The sequence below is a fragment of the Aythya marila genome, assembly GCF_965140915.1.
Source record: "Aythya marila genome assembly, chromosome: 13".
Taxonomy (NCBI): Eukaryota; Metazoa; Chordata; class Aves; order Anseriformes; family Anatidae; genus Aythya; species Aythya marila.
In genome coordinates, this window is record NC_139054.1 from 14,790,567 (window position 1) to 14,817,441 (window position 26,875).

Below are 26,875 nucleotides of genomic sequence, written 5' to 3' on the forward strand. Positions count from 1 at the left end.
CCCAATAAATTATGTAATTTAAAAATTAAAAAAAAAAAAAAAAAACAATAAAGAAAATAATAATTAGAGCCACGAGGTCCGGGGAGCCCCCAGCTGCTCAGCCAGGGCACGGGGAACACGGGGCAGCACACGATGTGGCCAGGTACGTGGGGCTGGGGCTGGGCACAGGCACCGTCCCCATACACCCCCCGCAGCCAGGGCTCTGCTTAGTGTTTGAGCAGGGGCAGCCCCCCCCTTGAGCCCCCATCTCCCTTCCTGAGGGCTTCCCCTCCCCGGCTGCACCCCCCCACCCCCAGCACGCTGCTCCTGTGGGACCTGGGGCTCGTTCCCCAGTCCCTAGGATGGATGGAGGCGCCCTCAGACCCGGTCCTACAGCAGGGATGGGGGGGGGCAGGAGCCGTGTCCTGCTCCGTGCCGTGCCCAGGGGCTGCCCTGGATAAACCTTCACCTCCCAGCCCTGCTTGATCCGGGCTCTTCCACGTCAGCCACCAGCCCCCACAGCCCGGGGGGCAGCCAGGGCACGGGGGGAGAGGGCAGAGCGAGGTGCTGGTGCCAGAAACCCAGGGGCTGGAGCAGGGGATGCCAAAACCTCATCCCAGGAGGGTGACCCGGGCTGCTGCATGGCACAGGGCTCTCACCAGTGCGGCCAGTACCCACCAGCACACAGGGATGCAGCCAGCCGAGCTGCGGCTCTCCAGCAGCACCAGCAGCCTCCACCCTTCCCTGCGCTGCCTCCAGGGAGACGGGGGGCGAAAAGGGAAGAGAAGCACGGGTTGGGGAACCGGTGACACGGCTAGGGGACAAGCGGGCCGCTGGCCCCACGTTTGGCTAGCGGCAGATCCCCCCCTCAAGCTCCAGGGGAGAAAGCAGGAGGGTCCTGTCACGGATGGCAGTGCAAGGAGCACGCAGGTCCTCTGCGGCGCGGGGTACAGCAGTGGGAAAGAGAGGAGAACGCTTCCCTTCCACCCGTAAACACGGCCCTCAGAGGAGCTCGGAGCCTTCTTGCCCTTTGGGGAGCCGCCGGAGGCGCAGCCCGGGCACGAGGCCGGCTTTGGCAGGCGGGCAGGGGTCACTCCTCGTCCCCGGAGAGCAAGAAGCCGTAGAGGAAGTTGATGGCACGCTGGCGGTCCTGCTGGGTCTGCTTCGCCATCAGGTTGGGCGGAGGCCGCAGGAGGAGGCTGGTGAACAAGGTGGCTGCGGGGACAGAGCCGGTTACAGGCCTGGGGAGGCGGCAGGGAGGGGGGCAGCAGCGTTTTGGGGAGGGGGCAGGGAGCTGCCTTGGCCTTACCGATCATGGTGGCGCTGACGTTGTTGTCTTCCGAGTATTTGAGCAGCTCTCGGAGGAACGACATTAGGTACCGAAAGACGCTGCGATGGCAGCGGGGCAGCTGAGAAATCACCTGAAAAAAAAAAAAAACACACACAAAAAAAAAAACAGGGATAGGAGTGCTCCCAGTGCTGCTGCACGGCCACCAGGCAGCAGGTAGAGTCCCAGGAGGAGAGCAGCAAGCCAGCAGCTGTGGTGACAGCACCACCAGGGCTCAGCTCCTGCTGCCAGCACCGCCAGGAGAACCCACGGCACCAGGTAAAAAGTGACACTGCCCCAGGGCTGCTCCCCCCTCGTCTTCCAGCTGGATCCAGCTGCACAGTAGCAGCACGAGGACCAGGACAAGAGGTTTCCCGAGGCCAGCTCTGAAAACATTCCTGGCTTCTTCCTCTGCCCAAGGACACGCTTGGCCTTGCTTGCTGCTCCGCCAGCTATTTTTAAGAGCCGCTCTGTTGCCGTCCTGAGGAGAACGCACAGGAACTGCGGCACTGAGCAGGTGCTCAAACCCTGGAGACCACTGAAGGCTCTCTCACTCCCTGGGGGCACCGTTCCCGAGGCGCTCAGGGTGCTACCACCCATGCCTGGGGGCTCTTTGGAAGCCACCAGCTCCCCTGGGACGGCTGGAGGAGCCGCAGCGCCAGCCCTTGGGCAAGAGGAGAGCACTGCTGGAGCACCCAAACCACCCTGCTCGCCACAAAGAGCCTCTCCCAAAGCTCTGTGGCAGCCCAGGGGAAGGCAGCAAGCCCTGGGGCCAAGCCAGAGCTGACAGCAGCGGGGAAAACCCCCCCCTGAGCCTGCCACGAGTGGATGGAGGCAGAGGCAGCGCCGTACCTGGCGGCAGAGCCGGCTGTCGTGCGACCAGTCGAGGCAGCGCTGATACATCTCGTAGCAGATCACTGGCTCTGGCAGAGCCTCCAGGAAGATGAGGAGTGCTTCGGCCACGGAGTGGTTACTGCCCGCTGGGCCAGGGGGAGTCAAGGGGCACGCAGAGCAGACGGACCCCCCCCCCAGCCTCTCCTCCTTACCCCTGTTGGCTTTGCTGCTGCTTCCTCCCCACAGGTCCTGCGGGTTTCTCTGCTCCTCTGCTCTTCCCCATCCGCACAAAATGCTGGCACACCCACCCTGCACTGCTTTTGCCCTCCCCCGAGCCCCACCGTCCGTTCTTGCCCTTGGCACAGCCTCGCAGAAGCTCCCCTAGGGCTGAGCTCATCCAGAGGTGCTCAGCTCCCAGAGGGGGCATCTCTGAGGGACAGAAAGGAGCCAGCCCCCAGGCAGGGGCCCTTCCAGAAGAGGCAGACAAGCGCTCCTCAGAGAGCGATCTCACAGCACAGCTGAGATTCAATGGGTTCCGGGGAACGCCAGGCGCAGCGAGGATACGGATTGTCTCGGGGATACTGGTGTCCAGGCAGTCGATGATCTGCTGCAGCTCCTCTTGCATGCCCGGAGTCTGGAACAGGTCCTCCTGCCAAAGACAGCGGTGTCGGCGCAGGGACAGGACCTTCCTCACAGAAGCTGAGGCACACGGGGACAGCAGGGTGGAAGCTGGAAGGCCAGCCGGCGCCTCAAGCAGAGGGGAAAAGCCCTGCCTCGCAAATACCCCGCTGGAGCTGATCTCCAGGCGGAGGCCCCATCCCTCACCTGGTGGCAAGCGTGCTTGAACAAGTGGTCCACCAAGAGCCAGATCTCCTTCGGCACCTGCAGCGGCATCTCGCTTGTGTCCTCGCTGTTCAGGAGGCCCATCTGCAGCGCGGATTTCTCCTGGTGGCAAAGAGAACAGCAGGTTTCAGGGAAAGCTCAGTCCCCCTGGACGGGTCTGGAGACGGGAAGCAGCGGCACCCAGGGCGCCCCTGGCCCTGCTTCTGCAGCACAGAGGTGGCAGCTCCCTGCCCTACAGAACCACAGCTCAGGGGAGCTCCCTCTAAAAAAAAACACCAAAAAACAGCTCCCAGGACGGGTCCCTGGCTGCCCAAGATGACCTGTCCGTGTTACAGCTCCCACCCTCCCCAGAGGATAACGAGTCTCGCTGCTGCGCTGGCTTCCACGGTTGGGTTTAAGCCCCAGCCACTGCTCTCTCCTCTGAAGGCACGGTCAAGGACGTGTCTTTACCGACTGCTGCGTGCTCTGGTGGTGCGTGACTGAAGCAATTCAGTTTCCCAAAGTTTGATTCCTGGTTTTCCTAAGGAGAGGTGTCTGCTGAGCACAGGACACCCTGACACCATCGCCAGGTTTTCCTGCTTACTCACAGGAGGCAGCCGACTACCCCAGCTGCTCAGAGACCCCCTCCACACCAACCTTTAACGGGATCAAAGTTTTCTTGCTCGGTTTTATCCTCACCTTAGGATTGCTCCCGAAGGAACACCTCACCTCGCGCAGCCCCCCCGCAGCGCACACAGCACAGCCGCACAGCGGGGACCGGCACAAGCAGCAAGGCAACCAAAGGACACCAGCAGAGAGGAGCACCACAAGCCTACCACAGTGGGCACGCGGCACAGGACAGCCTTGCCCTGCACATCACTGAGTTTTACCCTGCCAGCGGACACTTGGGAGCTGGCTGCACATCCTCCTCGCTCATCCGAGCACCCAGGGCAGGCTGGAAAGCAGAGCATTAAGCGAGTTCCTCACCGCTTCCTTCCAAGAGCTAAGGCGAGAGCTGGGGATGCTCTTGGGGAGCTAAAGACTCTTGGACAAAAAAAAAAAATCCCTGTTCCAGGCCGTGTGGCGATGGAGCTGAAGCCTAGATCAGCACTCGGCTGACTGGGAGAGCTGTGGACCCCCCCGCAGGAGCTTTCCCTGCTGGCTGGAGCAGAGGCAGCAGCACTGGGGCTGTCCTTGCGCATCGGGCGGGCACCGAGCGCCCTCTCCTGCCGCCTGCGAGGAAGGGAAGCGCCGCCGAGGAAGGAAGATGCTCTGCAGAAGGGTTGCTCCCAGGGGACAGCATCCAACTCCTCCCTTCCCCGCTGCTAGGAAGGAGCCTGGGGGCTTCATCTGGTTCAAGCCCCTCTTGGAGAGAGGACTCCTACCCTGACAGCTTGGAGAGGGAGAAGCCGCCCGGCCCAGGGAGCCCGCGCAGTCAGCTTGCATCAGCTACCAAACGTTTGAGCTGGTGCAGGAGGAGCAGGAACAACGCTGCCGTGCACACAGCAGCGTCTCCACCTCCCCCCTGCCCTCAGAATTACAGATTTGTCTCGCTTGGGCCCCAGCGCAGAGCGCAAAGCAAAGCAGCAACCCCACTCTGGCACCGGTGGCTATCAGTGCTGCCTCCTACACGAGGCCCTCCCGAGGGCTCTGTGAGGGCATCCCAGGATGGAAAGAGCAAAAGATTTCCCTTTTCTGACTCAGCATCTCCCTCCCATCTGAAAAGGCTGCTCTGGTGAGCCTCACCTCACGTGCACAGTTCGTTAATTCAGGTGCGTCACAGGTTGCCAGTCTTTTCTGGAAGTATTTATCACTCCTGCCCGGATCAGGACAGTATATATATATTTTTTTTTCTTTCCCCATAGCAAATTTGGCGAGCTTTAAGCATGGCTGGCCCCATCTTGACTACGGGGTCACTTTGTGCTCCTACATGCTCTCATCTATTCTGGGCCCACAGCTGCGCTAAGAGGCTTTGCTGGAACAGGCGCTCCCTCTGGACCCACCTCCCCTTCCCTCTTCAGCAGCAAGCAAGGGAAAAAAAAAACTCTCATTCTTTACAAACAAGTCATCGAGACGCAGACTTCCCCAGCAATTGCTTGCATTACCTTTTCTAAGAAGCTGTCTTCTCCCTGAGAGCATTGGGAAAGAGAGAAGAGGAAAAAGTATCGTTACGAGAGAGAACGATCTCAGATTAAGCAGAAACCTACTTTGCATTATGAGACCCCACCAAATGCCAGTTCCTTCATACGTTTTGCTGATGTGGCTGAAGTTAAACCTGTGGCAGGAGATTTGCCTGCCAGTTAGCAAAAATCCTGCTCACATGATGCACAACCTCGTCAAGATTTCTGTGAACTCCTCAAAGCAGCCTTGCAGCAGCGCTGCTCACTACTGAGCAAACGGCTGGGCCACGGGCAGATGAGAGAGGTCTGACAGGAAGAAATTCCCCTTCTTGAATCCTCCTGGCCAGAAATACATGTTCCTGTATTGTTTCTGCCATCTTCCCCTGTGACCAGGGAGATAAAACACTCACCAAGCTAAATCTGTAGTGCTGAGTGCGTGGCAGCTGTGGAGCTAGCAGGCCCCCTAAGCAGCTTTGTGTAGGGTCAGGGAAACGAGTGTTTGTGCTCAAAACCCGGGGCTGCTTGTCTGTCTGAACCTAACAGCATTAATGCTGCGGCGAGGAGCACGCCAAGGCCCCCTCCAGGCTGTGTCCAACCCCTCAGATGATGCTGAGACGCAGCCTCCACTCGCCAGGCTGGCAACGTACGACGCCAGTTGGTGGAGTCCACAGGAGGAACCAGAAGCAGGTCGCCCAAGCTGAGTTTTGGCAGAATGACCTCAACCAAAGGGGGCCGAGCTGGATGTGCAGCTGCAGCAGCCACCACACAGGGCGTGCTTAGCAGGGAGCAGCATCTCAGGCTCTCCTCCTGCTTCCTTTGGAGACTCGCTGTGTTTTAACACAACCAGGCTAGCCCAACTTGCTCCAAACAGCAGCTAGTGCAGGTTCTTCTGCAGGAGGAGGGACTGCAGGCACAGGTTTGGGACAGCAGACAGCCACGTGGCACAGAAGAGAGGCTCCTTTGGTATCTGGGTGAGTCACCGACCTGACCGCTGCTCACCTCTCTTCCTGCAGTGTTCAGCATAACGAGCTCTGTGGGACAATGTGCTCCTAAGAAAGATCTTTCAAGATGCTTTTTGAAGCCCACAGGAGGACCCCAAGAAAAAAAAAATAGGATGAGGATGCTAAGGCTGAAATCACAAAGGCAGGATGCTCAAGTGCAAACAGCTTCTCCTGGGAGAACTCTGCCATTTCCAAACAAGCTCCCACCTACACGTCGCTGTCCTGCATCAGCTCTGCCCCTCAGACACCGACCTGCATTCTCCAAATCTCCCTCTGCTGAAGACAAGACATCTTGCCAGGCCAAGAAAAATGCTTGATGACAAACTCTAACACTAAGCAAGTGCAGGAGAAAGAATGGTTCTCAATACACACACACACAGATTTCTTTGCACAGCCAACACGTTTGCTAAATTCACGGAAGCCAGACCTAAATACCTGTGGGCTGCACAGAACAGAGTCACCATTCTCCCTTGTAGAAAATGCTCATTTTTTGCTGTCTCCAGGAATTTCTCAACTCACAGGTATGATCAAAGACAACAGACCTAAAATAGCTCTAATGTTACAGTAGTTTTATAATCGTAAGTGACTAAATTTTCCTTTGGGCTGTTACACTTGTATTCCTTGAGCTTGCTTAACATGCTCCAGTTGAGGTACTGCAGTCAAAGTGACCTCACTCACAGAAGAGACTGTTTCTTCACTGCGAATGCTGGGACAGAGCGCCTTCATGTCTTGCTCTTCTCTGATTGTTTTGCTTCCTGTGCTTCTCTTCACTGAATAACAGAAGGAAACTGAGAGGTAAAGGAAGCAGAAGAGGCCCCAGAGTACAGTTACTCAGAAAAGCAATGGTGCATATCCAGGAGGGCAGAAGCTGAGAGTCTAGGCCCAAGTTTCTATCCATCAAGCGAAAAGTCACTGGGAAGCAGGAAGAAAAGTCACCAAGACTGTTGAAATGCTCCAGACCGAGTTTGACACATTCCAAAAAAAAAGAAGAGTGATTATCAAGCAAATCCTAAAAAGCACGAGGAGCTTGAGGCCTGCGTTAGTTGCTTGAATTGAGGAGGCAAACACTGTGTTTTGCCATCTGGATTCTGCTTGACCTCATCTTGTGATTACAAAAATAAGAAATCTAGCATAGAAAAAGCACAAAGGCCTTTCTGCACGTTGGGCCGGTGAGAAAAGTGGCTGCTCACTACAAAAGGTGGGAACTGGAGGAGGCAGAAAGGCTGGCGCAGCTGCTAAAGGGAAGAGAAGGGAGTTTAAGCCAGCAGGAGCAGGCCCGGTCAAATCCACCACTGTGAAAAAGCATCAGCTCACCGGGCAAAACAACATCAATGACAAACCACGCACAGAAGGACAAGAATTTAAGATTTGGGAAGAGAGGAAAGGCTGTCAGAGAGACTGCAAGAACTGTGCTCATCCACCAGGTCAACAGAAATCGGGCTGTGCCCTCAGCAAGTTTGCAGCTGGCACCAAGCTGAGGGGTGCAGTCGATAACACCAGAAGGAAGGGATGGCATCCAAAGGGACCTAGACAGGCTGGAGAATTGGGCCCACAGGAACCTGAAGAGGTTCAACAAGGCCAAGTGCAAGGCGCTGCACCTGGGCTGGGGCAATCCCAGACAGGAGCACAGCCTGGGAGAGGAACTCCTTGAGAGCAGCCCTGCAGAGAAGGACTTGGGGGTTCTGGTGGATGGAAAGCTTGAGAGGAGCCAGCAGGGTGTGTGCCTGCAGCCCAAAAGGCCGACTGCATCCTGGGCTCCATCATCAGAGGAGTGGGCAGCAGGTGGAGGGGGGATCGTGCCCCTCTGCTCTGCCCTCGTGAGGCCCCACCTGGAGCCCTGTGTCCATCTCTGGGGCCCCCAGCACCAGAAGGATGTGGGGCTGTTAGAGCAGGTCCTGAGGGGGGCCATGGAGATGATGGGGCTGGAACACCTCTCCTATGGAGAAGGGCTGAGAGAGCTGGGGCTGTTCGGCCTGCAGGAAGGAAGGTGCTGGGAGACCTCACTGCGGCTTTTCAGTATTTAAAGGTCAGATGAGGAGCGACTCTTAGCTCAATCAGGTAATGAAATGACAAAGGGGCATGGTTTTAACCAGAAGAGGGGAGATTTAGATCACAGGTTAGGAAGCAAGAATCACTGCCCCTCAAAATGGGGCTTCACTTCCAAAACAGCCGTGAGATACCAAAAGGACAAAAGATGGCACGGTCACACAAGGTTTCAGAAGGATGAATGCTGATGCTAGGGGCTTGTGATGCTTGTAGAGATGAACAGTTATCTCTGCACTGCAGAAGAGTTTGCTCACTGTGGCGTGACAGGAACTGGCCAGAGAGGCTGCAAGGCTGGCCATTTGCAGAGCTGTAGTTCATCACTACACTTAACAGCACCAAATCCCTTTCTTCGGTCCTGCTTCTGTCTCTTCCTTCCCTTGAGCAATGTGAACACCACAGCTGTCCAGGAGAAGGATCCTGGAGCGTTTGACGTGGTCGAAGAAGCCTAGGCATCTCAGAGATCATTTTAGGCATGCTGCTTAAGGCACAGCAGAGCCACTCAGCTGAGCACGCCAGCAACAGCAGGGCAGCAATGCAAAGAAAGATGCTGGAATCATTGTTTGGTCTCACCACCAAGTAATATTTAGGACTTGGTCAAGGAAATCACAAAGTACAAGCTACCAAAAGCTATTGGTGGTGGAAGGGAAAATCACCAAAGACCACCTTAAGCTCTGGAAGAAGTAAATCAGCTTAGAGCCAGCACAGCTGATCCATATGGAAGGCATTACTCCAGCTTTGAGGAGTAAGCAGAAGGAACATGCTCTCTCCCTAGGGGAACTGCAGGGCAAATCTGGTGTGCCCATTCACAGCAGCTTGGGCTCCAGAAATGCTGCTACTTACCAGGTCAATGAGTTTGGTGACTGGAACTTCTCGGATGGGTTGTCTCATGCGGCACAAAGCCTCTAGGGAGGTGCCAAAGCAGCTGGGCAGGTAGCTCCCACTGATGGTGAGGAAATAGTCCTTCCCCCGGTCCAAGTGAAGGACAAGAATATCCTCAATTTTATCCTCGCCCGAGTTCAGAAGGGTGACGGAGTCCTTACTGACGTACACATCCAGGGAGATGTCCACGCTCTCATCTGCAACAGGCAGGAGCTGTCATGAACACACAGACACTCTCCTCAAGGGGTAACAAAGACGTATATGGCCAACCTCTTTTCAGTGGTTTGTGGGGACAGGACAAGGGGCAATGGCTGCAAAGTGGAGCCCAGGAAGTTCTGCACCAACATGGGACAGAACTTCTTCACGGTGAGGGTAACGGAGCACTGGGACAGGCTGCCCGGGGAGGTTGTGGGGTCTCCTTCTTTGGAGATATCCAAGGCCCATCTAGACACCTACCTGGGCAGCCTGCTCTAGGGAACTGCTTTTGCAGGGGGGTTGGACCCAACGATCTCAGGAGGTCCCTCCCAACCCCTACAGTTCTGTGATTCTGTACTACAGGGACAAAGGCCACAAAACAGGCAGGCAAGGATGATGGCAGAAAGGGGGAGAGCCAGGAAAGAGGGGAGGGACTGATGAGCAGTGGCAGCCTATACCAATGTGCTGGAGAAACAGTGGCAAAACTCACTTGGCTCCAAGTAACCTTCACAAGGCTCAGCCCGAAGCCATGGCTTACAGTACTGTCTGTCGTTGAGCTTTGGGATGAAGGAGAAGTGACAGGTGACCTGCCCGTTGTTGGTTATCTGGAACTTCTGCTTCTGCAGCTGACGGAACTTTACATTCTCAAAGTCAAACTGCAGAGAGGAGAAAAACAGAAATCATGTTAGCGGCCAGGACAGGACACACAAGACAGCCACACAGACTCCACAGTGGTAACCCACAACCAGAAAGTGCCTGCATAACACAGAACTACTAGCAGAAGACCTCTCAAGAAGCCAAGGTAAGATATCCCTTTTAACCCAATTCCTGATCATAAGATAACAGATAAAAGTTCAATCTTTCTACAATTAAGTCCCAACACTTCTAAAACTGCTGTGCTGGGGAAGCAGACAGTGACCCCGATTTCATCCTCACTTCTCTCCTGCTTAGCTCCAGCGAAGGAAGAAAGTCGTTCTCCATTCTGTCCATCATACGAACGATATCTTCAAACACCTTTCGATACCTCTGGTCATCCACAACCTTTACCTGCAGAAGATCAGAAAACACTCAGCAAAGTTTCTGACCAGCCTTACAGGAACTCCTGTGATCACGAGTAAACTGCAGAAGTGACAGCTTTCTCTGAGTAGTTGCTATGTGTACCTGAGGCTCAGGGAATTTGCACACGTGGGTGCACCTCCAAGCTGCATAGGCAACTTAATGAAGGTTTTACCCCAAGAGGTGTGTTACTGGGGTGTTTCTGGTCAAGGGGTCACACTGCTAGGAGATTACTGGGGGTGATCTCTGGGGGACAGCACTGGCATCTTGCACCATTCTCCAGGAGAACAAGAGAAAAGTTATCCTTTAAGGAGACTTGAGCAGCCCAGAAAGCCAGGAAACCCAAAACTGTTGCCAGCCAGTCACCAGCAAACAAAACCAGATGTAAACCAGTGACACACTCTCCTAACACAACACTGCAACAGCAGGCACCAGTGATTACAGTTTTCTGCTGTCTCCTTGGGGAGGACAGAAAACAGTAGCTCACTCATTCTAGTGCTACATGTCATGGAGTACACGTAGCTAAGAAGCTAAGCAGCAGGGGTTGCCTTCCTATTTACTGCATCACCACATCTGCTAGGGTAAATGACAGCAAGCACATGCCTTGCTTGGGCATAACACTGCCCCAGCACTACGGCCAGGCTGCACTGCACACGAAGACTGCTGAGTCGTTTGATGAGCAGAGGCTGGCACAGCTGCCAAATTGCAGCACACCTACCAAGTGGACACACCTTACTTTTTATTTAATCTGCCCTCTTGCAACGGCATTCAGAGACGTGCCTTGACTACACAATCACATCCCAGAGGAATGCGTGACAAAATTGTGGTCCTGCCCTTGCATATATTAAAAAAAAAAAAAAAAAAAAGTTACCCCGATGTGGAAAAGCGCGCTGACTGGTTTGTGGTCACTAGTCTTCAGGTCCATGTGGCTGCGATAGCAGAGCTGATTTATGTTCCCGCCCCTCCAAAGGATTCGGTCACACCATGCTGGCACACGACACTTTCCACTGCAAGGAAACACAAGTTACCACAGGAATCCAACAGTTCTAATACGGATCTAAGCTCTTGCTCTTCCTGGCCATGCAGCTCCCTCCACCCCTATCATCAACGAGCACATCAGCAGTGGTGGAGCGAACTCCCACACTCCCCAAAACTGCAATATGATGCAATTTATTCTGCTCTCTTCCCTTTCCCCACTACAGAAAGTCTACTCAATTATGTTACGAAATCTGAATCCTGGGTTATCCTTCTCCAGATTAACCACCGTGCTCATTCACAAACATGGGCAGAATAAAATCTAATTGCTCTATGGCTTGGGACTGCTTCTTGGGAGTTTGTCCATTCAGAGCAAGCTTCTGCAGCAGAAGCATAAACGTCTGTGGGAGGCACCACGCAGAGAGTGGCAAGCAGGAAAAACTGCTGCTGTCCCAAGGTAGCCACCCCTGCGGGTGTGCAAGTCAGGGGGTGAGGATGACTCACAGAGCATGTCCCTTTCTCTCTTCAACTACTTTTATACTGTTTTTCTCTGGAAGCAGTAAAAACCCCCTCCAGAGCAGGGTCACCGATGAGTTCACTCTACCCACATTCATGTATTGGTATCATCAACCACTGAGGTTTAAGCCATGTGCCTCCTCAACATGTACAGGATCTGCTTATTCCAGAAAGTAGGGAAACAAAGGAGTACAAGTTTGTCTGTGTACTCCAGCTACCACCGTAACACTGAGAGGTATTTCTACCTTTAGGAAGCAGGAAATCACATTTTACAAGAGAAATATTTTTATGTTATAGGTCAAGGTGTACATTGGCAGCAGATTTACCTGGAATCCCAGCGATCTGTTTTAGAATCGTATTTGTACGTGGGGATGAATTTAATCTCTCCCTCAGTGAAATCTGCAAATGCTTTCTTATGAATACGCTGAATATTCAGCTGGAAGCAGAAAAAGATCCTTTTAAAAACGAACAAAACAATGAAAAACCAAACCACCCCAACTGACCCACCCCCTCCAGCAGTGTCAGAGAGCAGATCTATGGGCTGAGCAATTGCAACCTGTCACCACGGGATTCACCACAGACATCGCACAACCCACCTCTCAGATCTTACACCTCTAACAAAGATGAAAATTCAACGCATCAGCGGAGCGTCTTCCAAATAGACCGAATACAAATTGGCACAGCACTGCTTGCCATACCACACAGACAGCATCTAACAAATTAAGGGAAATACTAATTGTTCCTCTTGTGCTAAATGCCTTCATTAGTTCTCAGGCTCAAGCAACACCATCATTAATATTTCACTGTCAATTATTTAGGAAAAGCCTCCGGAAGCGTGCTCAGATGACAACCTGACACTGCCTTCCTTTTCTCTTCCACTCTGCTGCAAATTTTCCTCTTTTTTTTCCTCCACAAAAATCTAAGCTACAGTTGTTTTCTGCCTGAAGCTCTGTAGTACAGCAGACACGAGCTACAGAACAGAATCAATCGGATTTACTGTTAATTTGTGTGTCAGAAATGCTATTACACTATTTTTGCTCATGTTTCACGGGTAGAATCCGTCATCTTAAAGACAAATCTGGTACTACCTTAGTTTCCAGCGTGTTACAAAAAAAAAGCCACTGAGTGGTGAAGGCTACAGCACAGAATTTAGGTCAAACTGCCTGAGCAGACAAGTACCGGTCTCCAAATCAATACCTTTTCCAGGACACTGATTACAACAGCTGTTGTTGCAGTTACAAATTTCTATGTTCCAGCTTGTATTGAAGGGAGAAATCTTCCAACGAGATGCAAAGACACTTCTGTAGTAACTGCCTGAGTCATCCCGTTAACCCCAGTATTGTGTAGAAGCTATTTTGGTCCAGGGAGCTGATGTCACCAAGACACTCAAGTGCTCTGTCTAGGTTGTAGCATCTACGTCTGTAGGCACTTATCGCAGAGCGCCTGCCAGATCCTCCCAAGTACAGGCACATCTCAAGCCACAACGGCCTCCCAAGTACAGAGCAAACATAGGCGGGGTTCACTGACCTGGTCATATGTCAACAATTTCTGAAGCTCATTCTTACTGATAAGACTTTTCACCTCACTGGCATCAGGGATACAAAGCCTGTAGTTCAAGTCTCCTAGCCAGATGACAACACTGAAAACAAAGACAAACACGGAGAAGAAGAGCCAGAAGTTAGTATCGTAAGCTACATGTGGAAGGAGGGGTGGGCAGGAGAACAGACGTTTGGGCGCTGGTGATTAAGACTGAGACACACGGAAGACAGCAGGAGACATGAAGGACCGAGTCTGACAGCAGAAATTTCCACTGGCTTCTCCTTTGGGATCCCACATGGGATTGAAGGCTTGGTTTAATGGGAAGTGCTCGTGTTTGCCTCTGTCTGAAAAAAGCCTCGAGAACATCACCAGCTCCGTAACGAAACAGAACTTGCACGTCTCACCAAGGCTTCAAAACCTCCCAAGCTGCATAAAATCCACCCAGTACTCAGGCTCTTCTTGTCTATAGAAGAGGGCAATGATAGAACTCGTTCCTGCTTGTTAATCAGTTAGGCAGGCTCATGTGCATGTGTCTGCACGCTCGGACCTCGTGCGATACCGTGGTTTTACCAGTTGCTCGCTGCCCTTCTTTCAACCAGATCAGCACGCTGCTTTATCAGCTACCTAGCAAACACTGCCTGATGCAGGATTTGCAAAAGCACAGATAGGACAAAAGCTCAAAGGCAGCCTATCTTATCCATCAGCCATATCTCATCAACAACTGCTCTTAATTCTGCTCCTCATCGGGCTTTCAAACAGATCGACAGCCTTCCCACTACCAGCAGCTAAAGAAACACCGGTACTATTCTCTCTTTAATAAATAAAGGTTTCCTTCAAGGATTAAAGTCTAAATGCTTCTAGTATCAAAGCTCTTCCTGTTTATAACCAAACCTCAACATTTCCATTAGTGGATTATCAAGGATAATCTAACGTTTGAAGTTTTTTCTTTATTTATCCACTCTACATTTTGAGTTTTTAATGGTTTAATTATTAACTGTAGAAGTATTAATTATTTGTATTAGGTTTAGGAAAACTTAATTTATATGCTTTGTTGTATGCATGCTTGGGATTGACTTGGATTATTCAGCAGCACTGTCACTCCATAAAAAATAATATAATTGAATCAAGTGTTGCCTACATGCCATCTGATGCACTTAAACTGAAACAGCAATTGTAAACACTCGTTACTCAACAAAGCCTTTACTTTTACTTTTTAAAGCACAAACAATGCCCATTCTGCTATCCCTTTTCCTCCCACATTTATATTTTATTTCCCATCACACAAACAAACAAACAAACAAAAAAAACACTCGGCTTGCTCAAGCCCTGTGATGCTCAGCCACTGACTCGGGAATGCTGCTTGCTTGAAACGAGAAAATTATGCACAACATGTGAGAAAAGGGCCGTTACAGACAGTTTGCCCGAGTCACCCCAGTAAAAAGATGACCAGCTAGCTCGACTAGCACACAAGACACCTTGGCATTTTTAGTTATATTGTTAATTAAGCCAGCAGACTTATCTGTGGAAAATCCCTTGTTGCTGTGATTTGAACTCGATTTTTATTATTCAACGCCACTTCAGGAAAGGTGGACAGTAAAAGGAACTTACTCATGTTTCATGATGTTGAGCTGAGGTAGTGTATCATCAGGGGTTACAAAGCTCATCCGAGCACAGATGTCCTTATAATCCTGATTTCGGCGCTCGAAGTCCTCCACGTGAGCAGCCAAGTGGGAATTGACAACGCAGAAGGTCGTGTTGTGGAACACGAATCTCACCGCCACGCCGCCCTTGTTGCCCTGGGGAGAGCAGGTACCAACAGTGGTTAGAGGAGAGGCACCAGGGAGAAGACGGGGACGGCACAGAGATGAGAACAAAACCAGACCGTGCCAGTTCTCGCATGGAGAGACTGCAGCTAGAAACTGGCCGCAGTGACTCACCATCTTCCCCATGACTCCAGTGCCCACAGACTCTGTCATGATCTCTCTGATGTTACTCAGCTGATCCTTCCTAGCAAACACGAGCAGCATCATTCCAACCAGACGGACCATTTGCACCTGGAGAAATAAAAGAAACCCTGAGATCCCAGCAGGGCACTGCCTGCTCTGCCTCATGGCTTCCTTCTCAGTCTCTCATTGTGTTTCGTACTCAACCCCTGCTTGCAACAGCACCCAAAGGACCTCCTGTCCCAAAGCTAGCTTCTGGAGGACAATCTATCATCCTCCCCTTGCCATCAGTTGTGCTGAGCTTACTGCATTTCCCACTCTGGTGTTTCCCTACAAGCAGAGCCGTCTTGTGAGGTAACAGACACTTCACTGATGTGTAGCAGACCTTTTTGTCAAGTCCCAGCCTTTCACCAATTACGCTCCAACCAGCAAGGCAATCACAGGAAGATCCCAAGAGAGCTAGTTAGGGACGGTGCAGAGAACTTCTTGTTGTGACTGTCACTGAGGGCTGCAGCTCCAGCTCCAGCTCACGCTTGCTTACTCAGCGCTACAGCAGAAAAAGGGACGTAACTTTGAGGGGAACGGACAGAAAAGTTCTTATTTCCTGAGGCAAAAGTGCCTGGCGTGCAGAGTATCCAAAGGCAGTGTCTCTGAGTTGTACCCACTGTTTGCTTTTCAGAAAACACCTTTTCTCTAATGCAAACAGGCTCTTTCTGCAGTTAAGAGGTTCTTCTCTGCTGCAGGGCTCACCCCCAGGCCTCAACACGGTGCAGTTGTGCGCTGTCCCAGCAGGCCTGCAGGTCTGCTGCTGGTTCTCTGACACACGTGATGAGGCCTGATCGCCCCGAGCACTGCTTACATGCTCACTTGAGAGGCATAAACACATGAAGATGTGCTGGGGTGAAGCCTGTGCAGTGAAGGAAGAAGATGAAACCATAGCATTAAACGGGAAGAGGCCGAGCACTCGGCGCAGTCTGCAGGAATGACATTTACATGCAACCACAAGTCTTATCTATGGTTTCAGTCACTTCCCCCTGCCTGCGGCCATATCCTCTTCTCTCCCTTTTGCAAGGGTGGAAGAAGTTTGCCTAAAAACTCATGTAAAACAAAGGCGGGGGAACATCAGCCTCTCTGCAGTTCATGCCATGACCCCCGGCTCCCTCACCGTGAACTTCAGCTCAGCGAGGTGCTGGTTTCCTGCTTTTGGTCACTGTACTGCAGCTCAACGCAAACCAAGCAGGCCAGGGGCGTGACAATGAGTGCATTGGCCATCGAGGAAAGGGGAAAATGTATTTAGGCTGGTATCTACAGCAAAAAGGTTTGCTACAGCAGAGGTGAAAAACAACGGCCTGCTCCAAAGCAACCTGCATAAAGACCAGGTGCCACAACTGAAGCAACTCTGCCCCAAGGCAGCAGCCTCTGGAATATTTCTTCTCATAAATTTTTCCATTCCTTCAGGGAGAAGCTATTCATTTAACTGAGCAGCTCAAGACACACCTCGTTTCTAAATTACAACAGTAAGAATAATGCAAACAAAGAATTTGAACCCACCGCTACGCTTTTATTGAGCATAGCACTTCCTTGTTACCTGCCTCTTATTTTATAGTTATTTTTACCTGTCTTTGTGTATGTGATACTGACTTGCAGACACACGCCAAATATGCATCCCTGATTTCTCCGGTCTCTGCTCTTTGGGTCAGGTGAGGAAAGGGAAGGACCATTTCTGTTTCCTTTCCAGCTGTTCCAACCCTTTGAGAAGCCCCCATACACTGAACAGAACTCACTTTCTTATACTTAGCCTGAGGGTGCAGGGACTTCTCCACAGCAACCAGCCACTCTTGCTCCTTTGAAGAGTCAAAGTAGAAAAAAGCCTCTGTGCTGAGGTCCAGCTCCTGGAACCTAAAACCAAGTCAACTTAGCACATTCCACCTCTCCTACAGATTGCCCTCTTTCTACAGGAAGGTCCCATATGAAACGTCCAGGAATCTCCTCGTTCTTTCTTGCTAAAGCAGCAGCAGAATTTCACTGCAGTGCCTTGAAGACCCTACTGCAATACACCCCAGAAACCCTCTCTCTTTAGAGAACCATTACTTTAAACTGAGGACAACTGGAGAGCACTGCGGGTACCTCAAGCAAAATCTGTTTTGCTGCGTCACAGCTTAATTTGAATTGCTGCCTCAAACAAATCGCTCTTTCCCTCTAGACAGCTCTTCTGAGAGGCAGCTCAGCTTTTTTGGAACCCCTGAGAACACGTCAGGAACTTCAGATAAATACAGCACACCAGCATCCGAGCAAAAGCAACAAGAAATCCAGCACCGTAAGGAAACAGAAGGTTATCACTTCTCACCCGATGCAATACAAGTCTGGAGGCTCTGTGTCGCATGCCAGCCAGGGCTCCAAGCTACTGTCTGGGGACTGCCCGTTCACGTTCCACGTTCCCACAAAGAATCTGCAACACAAAAGCAGCTGAACTGTCAGAAAATCCAGTAAATAATGCAAAAGTCGGGTCCCTCCAGTGCACACAGCAACATTCAGACTGGGAGCAGACAATACATGAGCTCTCTCATATTATATTTTCAGTTATCCTATAGCTTAGGATATTAGGATAACTGAAGTATTTTCTGTCATCCTATAGCTGACTTAACCTGTACAGGGTAAAGTTAGCTATACGATAACTGAAAATATTTCTAGGCTTGGCTCATCTTTAGTGATACCAATTCTACAGAAAGCTAGAAAACTAAAGACATTTCACCAGGGCCAGCAAACATCTGTCTCTCTTCAAATCATGCTGTATGGGGTGATGCCAAGACAGTGCGGTGGGACAGATCCCTTCTTTGTCTTTCTGCTCAACTGCTTCAGTCTTACTTGGAGGTCCAGAGATCTGACACACATAAGGGAAATGATGCCAAGCTGTATTGCAAATGTTTGTTTTCTTCTCAATCTGCACCAACCCTCATTTAGCCACCCAAACTGTCTGATTTCAAACCTGGGCTGGATTTGAGCTCACAGAAGAGATTATAAAGGTTTGTCTCTATCTATGTACGCTGTAGCTTAGTCTCTAACCTGAAGTTCTCAAGGTGGACGTACTCCTTCTCTCTCCTGGCAAGCACATGTTTGATGAGGCCTTCTCTCTGTCCTGTCTGGGTGTTGGGCATAAATATTTTGCGCATAGTGTTGGTTACTTTTGGCTGCTCCCTCGATGCACTTTCTCTCTCTCGGTGAAATCTTGGAAGGAAGCAAGAGCAGAATTAAAACTGGTTCTGCTGTCTAGGAAAAAAAAAAAAAAAAAAAAACACAAAAAAAGGGGAAGATATTCACCATGGTACTTACTGCCTACTTGGAGGCACAGGAGGAGGTGGGGGTTCCCGGCGAGATCCTGTTTGGTGGTTTTGCATGTTTCTTTTCTTCTCTAGGCTCATAGCATTGAAGTCATCCTCAAACCCCAGAGCTCCTACAGAGACAAAGCCAAGCACAATCCCGTGAAAAACAATTTAATACAGCCCAGAACAAAAAGGAAAGAATTTAACTACATGGAATGTGAAAGAGCAAATGATAACAACAATATACCAAGCTCTGATGACACAGGGAAAAAGGTGCACAGGTGACACAGAAAAAGTGTACTAACCACAGAACAAGGCAGAACGGAGCTTAACGCATGCAAACCAAGGCACTAGGCAGAAGGCGGCACTGGAGAAGGAACAAATGGTCCAGGGCAACACGATCCAAGGACCAGGAAGTTTCATTGTGCAGAGGATAAGGTGAGGCCAGGAAACAGGGTGGAAGGCAAATGGCTGAGTGCAGGGTCAGTACAGCTCCCTGCCACTGAGAGCCCAGTCCTGTACATACCCCAGAGCATGCAAAGGCGACAGTCGCTTTAATACCTGAAGGAGAGGCCTGCAAAAGGCTTGGGAGGTTCTTCTCCACCTGATGCCAGCTGGCTGAGTCCTTATGGTCGGGAAGAGAAGATTTTAACTGAGCTGGAAAAAGAATTGGCCCCATCAGAAACTGCTGGTGGTCTAAGGATTTCATCGGTACAGCCATAGCTCTGCTTACCTTCCTGTATGCTCTGCACCTCCGCAAGGAATCCCAAGCAGCGCTCCTCATCAGGGAATTCAAAGAGCCGCTCAGCTGCCTTGTCCCCTTGTATCCGGATCTTGCAGCCTGCTTCGGGCACAAACACAGACTCACAGAGTCACAGCCACGTCTGCTGCATGGACGTGATGCCCTCAGAGCAACCAGGCTAACTACATACACACTGAGCTCTTCGGTGGCAGGCAAGGTCCAGCTACTGTTTCTGGTAGGAACTGGCACCTAAACTAGCTTCCCCGTGCTTCAGAGATTACCCTGTGTGGACTATCACCAGTCTTGTTTTCCTGTTTTTAGGAACACTTCCCCCCACTGCTACCCCACAGAGAAGAGCTCTACAAGTAGAGAGAAAAATGTATTAAAATGGAAAGCAGAACAAGTGATGAGAGAGCGTGCTGTCACACGCACACTGGTAAATGCAGATGGTAGCTGAGGCTCAAGAACAGGTCAGAGAAACAGAAGGGGAATGAGAAGGGTTCTGAAAGCAGGAAAGTTGTAAGAAGTTAAAGTTTAACCAATTGCCAGTCCTTCTATCTGGACGGTTAAGATCGTGACAACTGGATGCCTATAAAAGCCAGACAACCCTAGAGGAAACACATCCCCTGCCTGCTCAAAAGGCAAACACCAAGCATGGAGAAGTATGAAACAGCAAGTAAAAGACACGTGCATCGGTGTCCAGCAAGCAGCCTGCTTCCTGAGAGGAGATTAGCCACATGATGATCTGTAGTTATAAAACTTACTGTTTGTAGCTATGTCAATCAGCAGGGTTTCTTCTGCCTCTGGAAGAGAGGAGAAACAGCATCAAGAGAGCTCGTGCTTACCGCTGCAGTGACTGAGCACTCAGAAAAGCACACTGCCTGCTTCTAGCCATGAGCGTCCTAACAAACAGCTTTCATTTACATCTCTCATATTAATAATGGCTCCTGAAGGAAGAACGGTCACATCGGGGCGGCCTGGACAGTGATTTCCCCCCGTCAAGGTGTCGGGGGGGGCTGGTAACGATCAGAGTCCTCACACCTCGGGGTGTTTTGCCCCACTGGGGTGTAGCTCCCTTGTGAACGGGCAGCCTAACAGGGAACTTCAGAGCTCACAGAGCCGAAACGAGGGGCAGAACCCGCTGCGGGGCCACTCTGAAGGATTCGGCAGCGGGTTCCTGCCGCGGGGGGGGTCAGTACCTTGCACGCACTTGAAGCGGCTGTTGATGGGGATGTAATCCGGCTCCGCGCCCTCCCTGTCCTGCCAGTGGATAAGGATCCTGGGGACACAGAGAGGCAGTGAGGATGCAGAAGGGGCTCCCTGCTGGGGGGGGGGGACAGCACCGGGACGGGGACAGGGAATGGGAAAGGGATGGGGACAAGGGAAAGGGATGGGGACATGGGAAGGGGATGGGGACAAGGGACGGGAATGGGGACACGGGACGGGGATGGGGACAGGGAAAAGGGAAGAGGACAAGGGAAGGGGACAGGGGAAGGGGACAGGGCTCGGCCCTGCGGGAGCAGCCCCAGCCCCAGCCCCGCCGCCCCCCCCGGTGCCGGGCCCTCTCCCCCGCTCTCACCCGTAGCGGCCGCCCCGCTGCGCCAGGCTGAGCACGCACGGCTCCCGCCGCCCCCCCCGCACCTCCGCCCCGGGCAGGCCCCGCACGGCCCCCGGTGCCCCCGGTGCCCCCCGCCGCCCCCTCCCGGCCAGGCCCCGGCCCGCGGCGGGCGGCTCCATGGCGGCGCCCCCCGTCTCCCGGCGACCCCGCGGCGGAGCCCGCCCCCGCCCGCTGCCCGCCCACCCGCCGCACTGCCCTCTGCCGGCGGGAGGAGCGAGAGGGAGGTGCGGAGGAGGGGCGGTGCTCCGAGAAGCCACGCCCACGCGGAGAGATGATTGGGCGCGGCGGGCGCTCATTTGCATAGAGCGCGGGGCAGGACGGGAAGCGGCGGGGTTTGAAGCGCGCGGCGGCGGCGGCGGCGCTGGAGCCATGGAGGGGCCGGGGCGGGACCGGGACCGGGACCGGGACCGGGACCGGGATCGGGATCGGGATCGGGATCTGGAGCAGAACCAGGATCGGGACCCGGATCAGGATCAGGAGTACAGGCGGTGAGCGGGGTGCTGGGGGTGGTGGTGCCGGGTCCCGGTACCGGTTTGGGTCCCGGTGCCGGTTTGGGTCCCGGTGGCGGTGCTGACGCCGTTCCCGTCCCGTCCCCGCAGGCTGGTGAGCGGTGCCAAGGAGGCAGCGGGCAACGGGGACCTGGAGGCAGCGCTGCGGCTGTTCCAGCGGGCGGCCGCCATCCGCCCCAGCGAGAAGCTCCGCGGCCGCATGCAGAGGGTGGAGGAGGCGCTGGCGCAGCTGGCGGAGCAGGAGGAGGAGGATGAGGAGGGTGAGGGTGAGGAGGAAGGCCGCTTCGTGGACGTGTGCGGCAGCGGGCTGCTGCTCTACGGCGAGCTGCACGCGAAGCTCTTCCAGCACCAGCGCGAGGGAGTCGCCTTCTTGTACCGCCTGCACCAGGACGGGCGGCCCGGCGGCATCCTGGCTGATGATATGGGGCTGGGGAAGACCATCCAGATCATCGCCTTCCTCTCGGGGATGTTCGACGGCGAGCTCATCCAGCACGTCCTGCTCGTCATGCCCACCACCCTGGTCGGCAGTTGGTTGGCCGAGTTCGCCCGCTGGACCCCCGGCCTGCGCGTCAAGGAGTTCCACGGCAGCAGCAAGGCAGAGCGCACCAGGAACCTGGAGAGGGTCCGGAGGAGGAACGGCATCGTCGTCACGAGCTACCAGATGCTCATCAACAACTGGAAGCAGCTCGCCAGCTGCCAGGAGCAGGATTTTGTCTGGGACTACATCATCCTCGACGAAGCGCATAAAATCAAGTGCCCGTCTAACAAAACGACCAAGTGCGTGTACGCGATCCCTGCGAGGCATCGCATCCTCCTCACGGGCACGCCGGTGCAGAACAACCTGCAGGAGATGTGGTCCTTGTTTGACTTTGCCTGCCAGGGCTCTCTCTTGGGAACAGCCAAAACGTTTAGAATGGAGTACGAGAACCCGATTACTAGGGCCAGGGAGAAGGATGCGACTCTAGGGGAGAAAGCACTGGGACTTAAGATATCTGAGAATCTAATGACGATTATAAAGCCGTATTTCCTCAGAAGAACTAAAGAAGACATCAAAAAAAGTCACGCTGACAAACCAGATGCCCCTCTTCCTGAGGATCCAAGCGAGGCTCGTGCTCCTGTCATGCCATCTCTCACTAGGAAAAATGACTTTGTTGTGTGGGTGTACTTGTCCCCAACGCAGGAGAAAATCTACAGGAACTTTCTCTGTCTAGACCACGTGAAAGAAGTGCTGATGACAACCCGGTCACCTTTGGCTGAGCTGACTGTCTTGAAGAAGCTGTGTGACCACCCCAGGCTTCTGTCCGCGAGAGCGTGTATCCAGCTGGGCTTAGATGGCCAGGAGTGCTCAGAGCAGGATGCCAGCAGCGAAGCAGGCGTGCTCTCGGGTGCCAACAAAATAGATCACCTGTCTGTTGAGACCCTGATTCAGGAGTCTGGGAAAATGCTGTTCCTTGTAGGGCTTCTAGAAAGACTGCGAGAGGAGGGGCACCGAACTCTGGTGTTCTCGCAGTCGAGGAAGATGCTGGATATCATCGAGCAGGTTTTGTCTCGCAGGCAGTTTAAGATCATGCGTATCGATGGCACGGTGACCCACCTGACGGAACGGGAGAAGCGCATTAGCGCCTTCCAGAGTAACAAGGACTACTCCGTCTTCCTGCTGACCACACAGGTCGGTGGCGTTGGCATAACCTTAACAGCAGCCAACCGAGTGGTGATCTTCGATCCCAGCTGGAATCCAGCTACAGATGCTCAGGCTGTAGACAGGGCTTACAGGATTGGGCAAAAGGAGAACGTGGTGATTTACAGACTGATCACCTGCGGTACAGTGGAAGAGAAAATATATAGGCGACAAGTATTTAAGGATTCGTTAATAAGACAGACTACTGGTGACAAAAAGAACCCATTTAGGTATTTCTCCAAACAGGAACTAAGGGAGCTTTTCACATTAGAAGACACCCGCACATCCACAACTCAGATCCAGCTGCAGTCTTTGCATGCCACCCAAAGAAAGACTGACCTGCAGCTGGATGAGCACATCGCTTATTTACACTCTCTGGAAATGTTTGGCATTTCTGATCATGACTTAATATTTACGAGAGAAATGACTCATGAGGAGCAGGCTGAGAGTGAAGAAGCCCATCAGTACATCCAAAAGAGGGTCCAGAAAGCCCACGAGCTAGTTCAGTTAGAGTCTCAGCTTAGAGATATGAGGATGGAGGGGATCAGAAATGCTGTGGAGGAGACTTGGTCGAGACCACCAGAACTGGCTTCCCAGGCAAAGAAGAGGTCTCCAGGGCTGAACAACATAAATAACATGGTTTCACCACCAGTAGCTGATAAATGTGAAAATGACAAAGTTGTTGATCTTACAGAGGATGTGGAGGCCCAGATCCTTGATGTCAGCTCTAAAATGACAAGTCTGACTGTTGATGAGTTGGGTGAAGAGAAACTGGCACAAGCGATGCCCAGTATGGATACAGAGCTGCTTGCTAGCAGCAAGATAGAGGAACAGCCCGATACACAAGGGTCTGAGCAAAATCTGGACTCAAGCATTATATCATTATCACCTGGACTTCATCCACTCGATAAAGAGAGCCCGAGCCTCAAACAGAAGCAGTGTTCTCCTGTTGCCCATGTAAATTCGGATAGCTTGGCTGAGGCTGGGAATGGCCTTTCTGTGCATTCTCAGTATTTTGCTGATGAGTCTGGTGTGGCTGACCATCCCAGAAAGTTAAAAGATGCAGAAATGTCAGTTCAAGTACTTGACCCACTTGCTGGCTCAGAGACAGAGGGGGATGACATTCCTGAGCTAGCTTTAGCTGTCCTGCCACCAGACCTACTGAATGTTATGCCAGAAGCCCATGCTGGGTTCCAGAAGTCTAGTGTGGTGGAAGCCAGCTTGGAGGAAATGTCTGTGCCATCTCTCCAGGATCAAGTCGACTTCAATCTGGTCTTGGAAGAGTCTGAAGATGGATGGCAAGATGCCTCAAATAGGGAAAGGTCACTGGAGCACCCAGCAGATGAGGGCTCCCAACTAAAATCAGGAAGTCTTTGTAAATCTCCAGCAAAAACTATGGAAAGTGAGAATGGTAACTCTGGAAGCCCCTGCCAGGCAGCTGAAGAAGATCCAAATAACTCCTTGCAAGGGGGTGAAGCATCAGAGGAAAACAGTGTTATCCTTGTTTCAGGTAGAAGAAAGAAGCGTCTGAAAAGAATCGTTTCAGACAGTGAGGATGAGGACTCTTCTGTTATGATCTCAGAGGAAGAGCAGTCTGATAAAAAGTCCTCTCCCTTGAACATCCCACTGCATCAATTTCTGGAAGGGATTACTGCATCTACTCCTAAAAGCAACAGGAGTCTAACAAAAGACTTTCTTTTTTCTCCCAAATTAACTAACAGCGGTAACAGGTCTACAGCTTCCAGGAGATCTCTGATCAACAAGGTGGTAGATGAGGTGGAGGATATCGGAGAAATCATGGGAACCACTGATGAAGAAGAAAACAGTGAGGAGGAGCAAGAAGACCTTGTGGAAGAAGAAGCAGAAGAGTGTAGTGCAGAGTCTGTTGAGCCTGAAGAAGAACCTGCTGGAGAAACGCTTAATTCAACTGGAGAGTCCTTCCATGTAGAGGGCATGCAGTCCGAAGCAGATGAGACAGAGTCATCTCAGGAGGAATCCACTGGTGATGCTGAGCTCCAGTCAGGTGAGCAGATAGAGTACTGCACCCAGGGAAGGGTCTCTGAGGAAGAGGACGGTCAGAATTCCTCTCCTTCCTTAGGTAGTTACAGTATCCTGGTAGACAGAGGGAAGAAACTGAGGGACGATGGAAACCTGCAAGAGGCACTGAACTGCTTCCAACAAGCTCTTGACATAAAGAGTGAAGATCCTGAAGTTATGCTTATGACTCTGAACTTGTATAAACAGCTAGCCCAGAAATGAAATCTGTGTACCTCTGTTAAATATTTTAATGTGATCTCTGTGCCTCTGTTAAAACTGTCACTTTGTTTGTCTGTGCTGCATCACTGATTGTTTCAGCCATCTAAAGCTTAAAAATAAATACATACTTCTTTCAGGTTATGTAACTTTCTGTCGTAGCTAGTGAGCAAATCCAGCATCTCTTCCTGTGTGAAGAAGCAGTCTAAGAAGCCCTTAGTCACACTTCAGGTGCTGGGGAAGGGACGTCACTGTGGACTCAGTTAACTAAGATGAAAACAGTTCATGTTCTTGTTATTTAATTAATAATAAAAAATATTAATAATAAAAAATGCCTCTCCAAGCTTGCAGCTCTGGTTTCCTGTTTCTGGCGTTCAGAGTCCCTCCTGTCTTCAGAGGAGGCTGAAGGTGCAGTTCCACAGCGGCTTTAACACAGCCTAAATCCAAGCTGCTGGAGTTCCTCCTTCCTCCACTAAAATAAAGCCCGTGTGCCTGCCTGAACCTTGCCTGCCATTTGGGTGCGCCAGATGCTGGTGCAAAGAGAACACAGCTACTGCAATCTGTTTTTAAATTTGCTGTGGTGGAGGTGGTGGTGGTGGGGGGAAGCTGATTGCTGCTATAAATCCTCCCTGCAACGGAGGCCAGCGCACCATCTGCCCGGTGCCAGCTCGAACGCTGACATGGAGCACTGCAGAACCCCTCTTGCTCAAATCCCTGCCAGGCTGTGGTTGCTGCAGAAGGGTTTTAGAGGTGGGGGGGTCGCAGAAGGACTGAAATAGCAATTACGGCCTTGCCTACTGCAAGGTGCTGCACATTCGGGACCTTTTAGTATTTCTGGGGGAGTCTGCAGCTTCAAAGCAGGCTGTGGTCTAACCTTGTAGCCCCTCTCATCTTTCCCTAGTAGTATGGTCAGAAGCCCATCCACACACAAAGGCAGCAGGGGGGGAACATCCCTGTCTTAAAGTTGTGGGCTGCCTTTTCTCTGGTCCTCTAACACTCTTCCCACCTATGGTTCAGCTGTAGTAAATAAAATATTGTCTTGCAGGTACTATAGGCACAGTGAAATCGAAATGGGTTCCTAGTTTTGGACCATGCAATTTTAAAATCAGAGGTTCTGGCTTTTAGCAATGATTTGCTCGTCTGACTTGCCCCTCTGCCACAGTGAAAGGATAAACTTGGCCTGGGTATGCTTGCAACTATATCATCTTACCTTGTAACAACACGGCAGGGAATTTCAATGCTCCCTCATCTATGTTAAATGCCTAGCAGGTTTGCCTTGTATGTTACAATGTGATAGCAAGGGACACTTTCACACCTGGTTGAGTTCTGCAGTTTTGGGAGAAGAAGCTGGTATGCTGTATTTGAATTCTTTGTACTAGATAACAAACCAAATACGAACAGTTGTCCTGGTAGAACAGGAGATATGCCATGTGCTTTTGCTAATAGGTAGAACAAAGCCCTGGTAGCCTGGAAACGAGCAGTTTATTAATAGAGCATCCCTTAAACGAGGCCGCATCTGCTCT

At 51.9% G+C, this 26,875-nt stretch overlaps 2 protein-coding genes across 4 annotated transcripts; one reads left to right on the forward strand and one right to left on the reverse strand.

Moving 5' to 3' along the window:
- Nucleotides 1-294: 294 nt before the first annotated feature.
- OCRL (OCRL inositol polyphosphate-5-phosphatase) lies at nt 295-20,933 on the reverse strand. Of its 3 annotated transcripts, none has more exons than XM_082770595.1 (23): nt 20,874-20,933; nt 20,494-20,573; nt 20,059-20,097; nt 19,286-19,396; nt 19,114-19,209; nt 18,563-18,683; nt 18,296-18,457; nt 17,580-17,681; nt 17,017-17,131; nt 15,227-15,343; nt 14,898-15,085; nt 13,278-13,389; nt 12,077-12,186; nt 11,131-11,266; nt 10,140-10,250; nt 9,694-9,859; nt 8,970-9,205; nt 5,068-5,091; nt 2,966-3,085; nt 2,705-2,789; nt 2,159-2,286; nt 1,289-1,400; nt 295-1,194 (listed from the first exon to the last, which is right to left on the reverse strand). In XM_082770595.1, the coding sequence occupies exons 6-23, from the start codon at nt 18,649-18,651 to the stop codon at nt 1,070-1,072; spliced, it is 2,238 nt and encodes a 745-aa protein (XP_082626721.1). In that variant the 5' UTR covers nt 18,652-18,683; nt 19,114-19,209; nt 19,286-19,396; nt 20,059-20,097; nt 20,494-20,573; nt 20,874-20,933; the 3' UTR covers nt 295-1,069. The 3 variants fall into 3 exon arrangements, with proteins under 3 accessions (XP_082626721.1, XP_082626722.1, XP_082626720.1); XM_082770596.1 differs by having other exon boundaries at nt 19,286-19,393; nt 20,874-20,918; XM_082770594.1 differs by lacking the exons at nt 19,114-19,209; nt 19,286-19,396; nt 20,059-20,097; nt 20,494-20,573; nt 20,874-20,933 and having other exon boundaries at nt 18,551-18,685.
- A 393-nt stretch (nt 20,934-21,326) lies between these two features.
- ERCC6L (ERCC excision repair 6 like, spindle assembly checkpoint helicase) lies at nt 21,327-25,600 on the forward strand. Its single transcript, XM_082771189.1, has 2 exons — nt 21,327-21,400; nt 21,512-25,600. The coding sequence occupies exon 2, from the start codon at nt 21,621-21,623 to the stop codon at nt 25,356-25,358; it is 3,738 nt and encodes a 1,245-aa protein (XP_082627315.1). The 5' UTR covers nt 21,327-21,400; nt 21,512-21,620; the 3' UTR covers nt 25,359-25,600.
- Nucleotides 25,601-26,875: the final 1,275 nt, after the last annotated feature.

Excerpts from the sequence above, each read along its gene's own strand:
- OCRL (XM_082770595.1), bottom strand. The coding sequence starts at position 18,651 with ATGAGCCTAGAGAAGAAAAGAAACATGCAAAACCACCAAACAGGATCT. Across the intron at positions 3,086-5,067 it reads AAGACAGCTTCTTAGAAAAG|GAGAAATCCGCGCTGCAGAT; the intron begins GTAATGCAAGCA and ends CTTTGCCACCAG. Across the intron at positions 1,401-2,158 it reads ACAGCCGGCTCTGCCGCCAG|GTGATTTCTCAGCTGCCCCG; the intron begins GTACGGCGCTGC and ends TTTTTTTTTCAG.
- ERCC6L (XM_082771189.1), top strand. The coding sequence starts at position 21,621 with ATGCAGAGGGTGGAGGAGGCGCTGGCGCAGCTGGCGGAGCAGGAGGAG.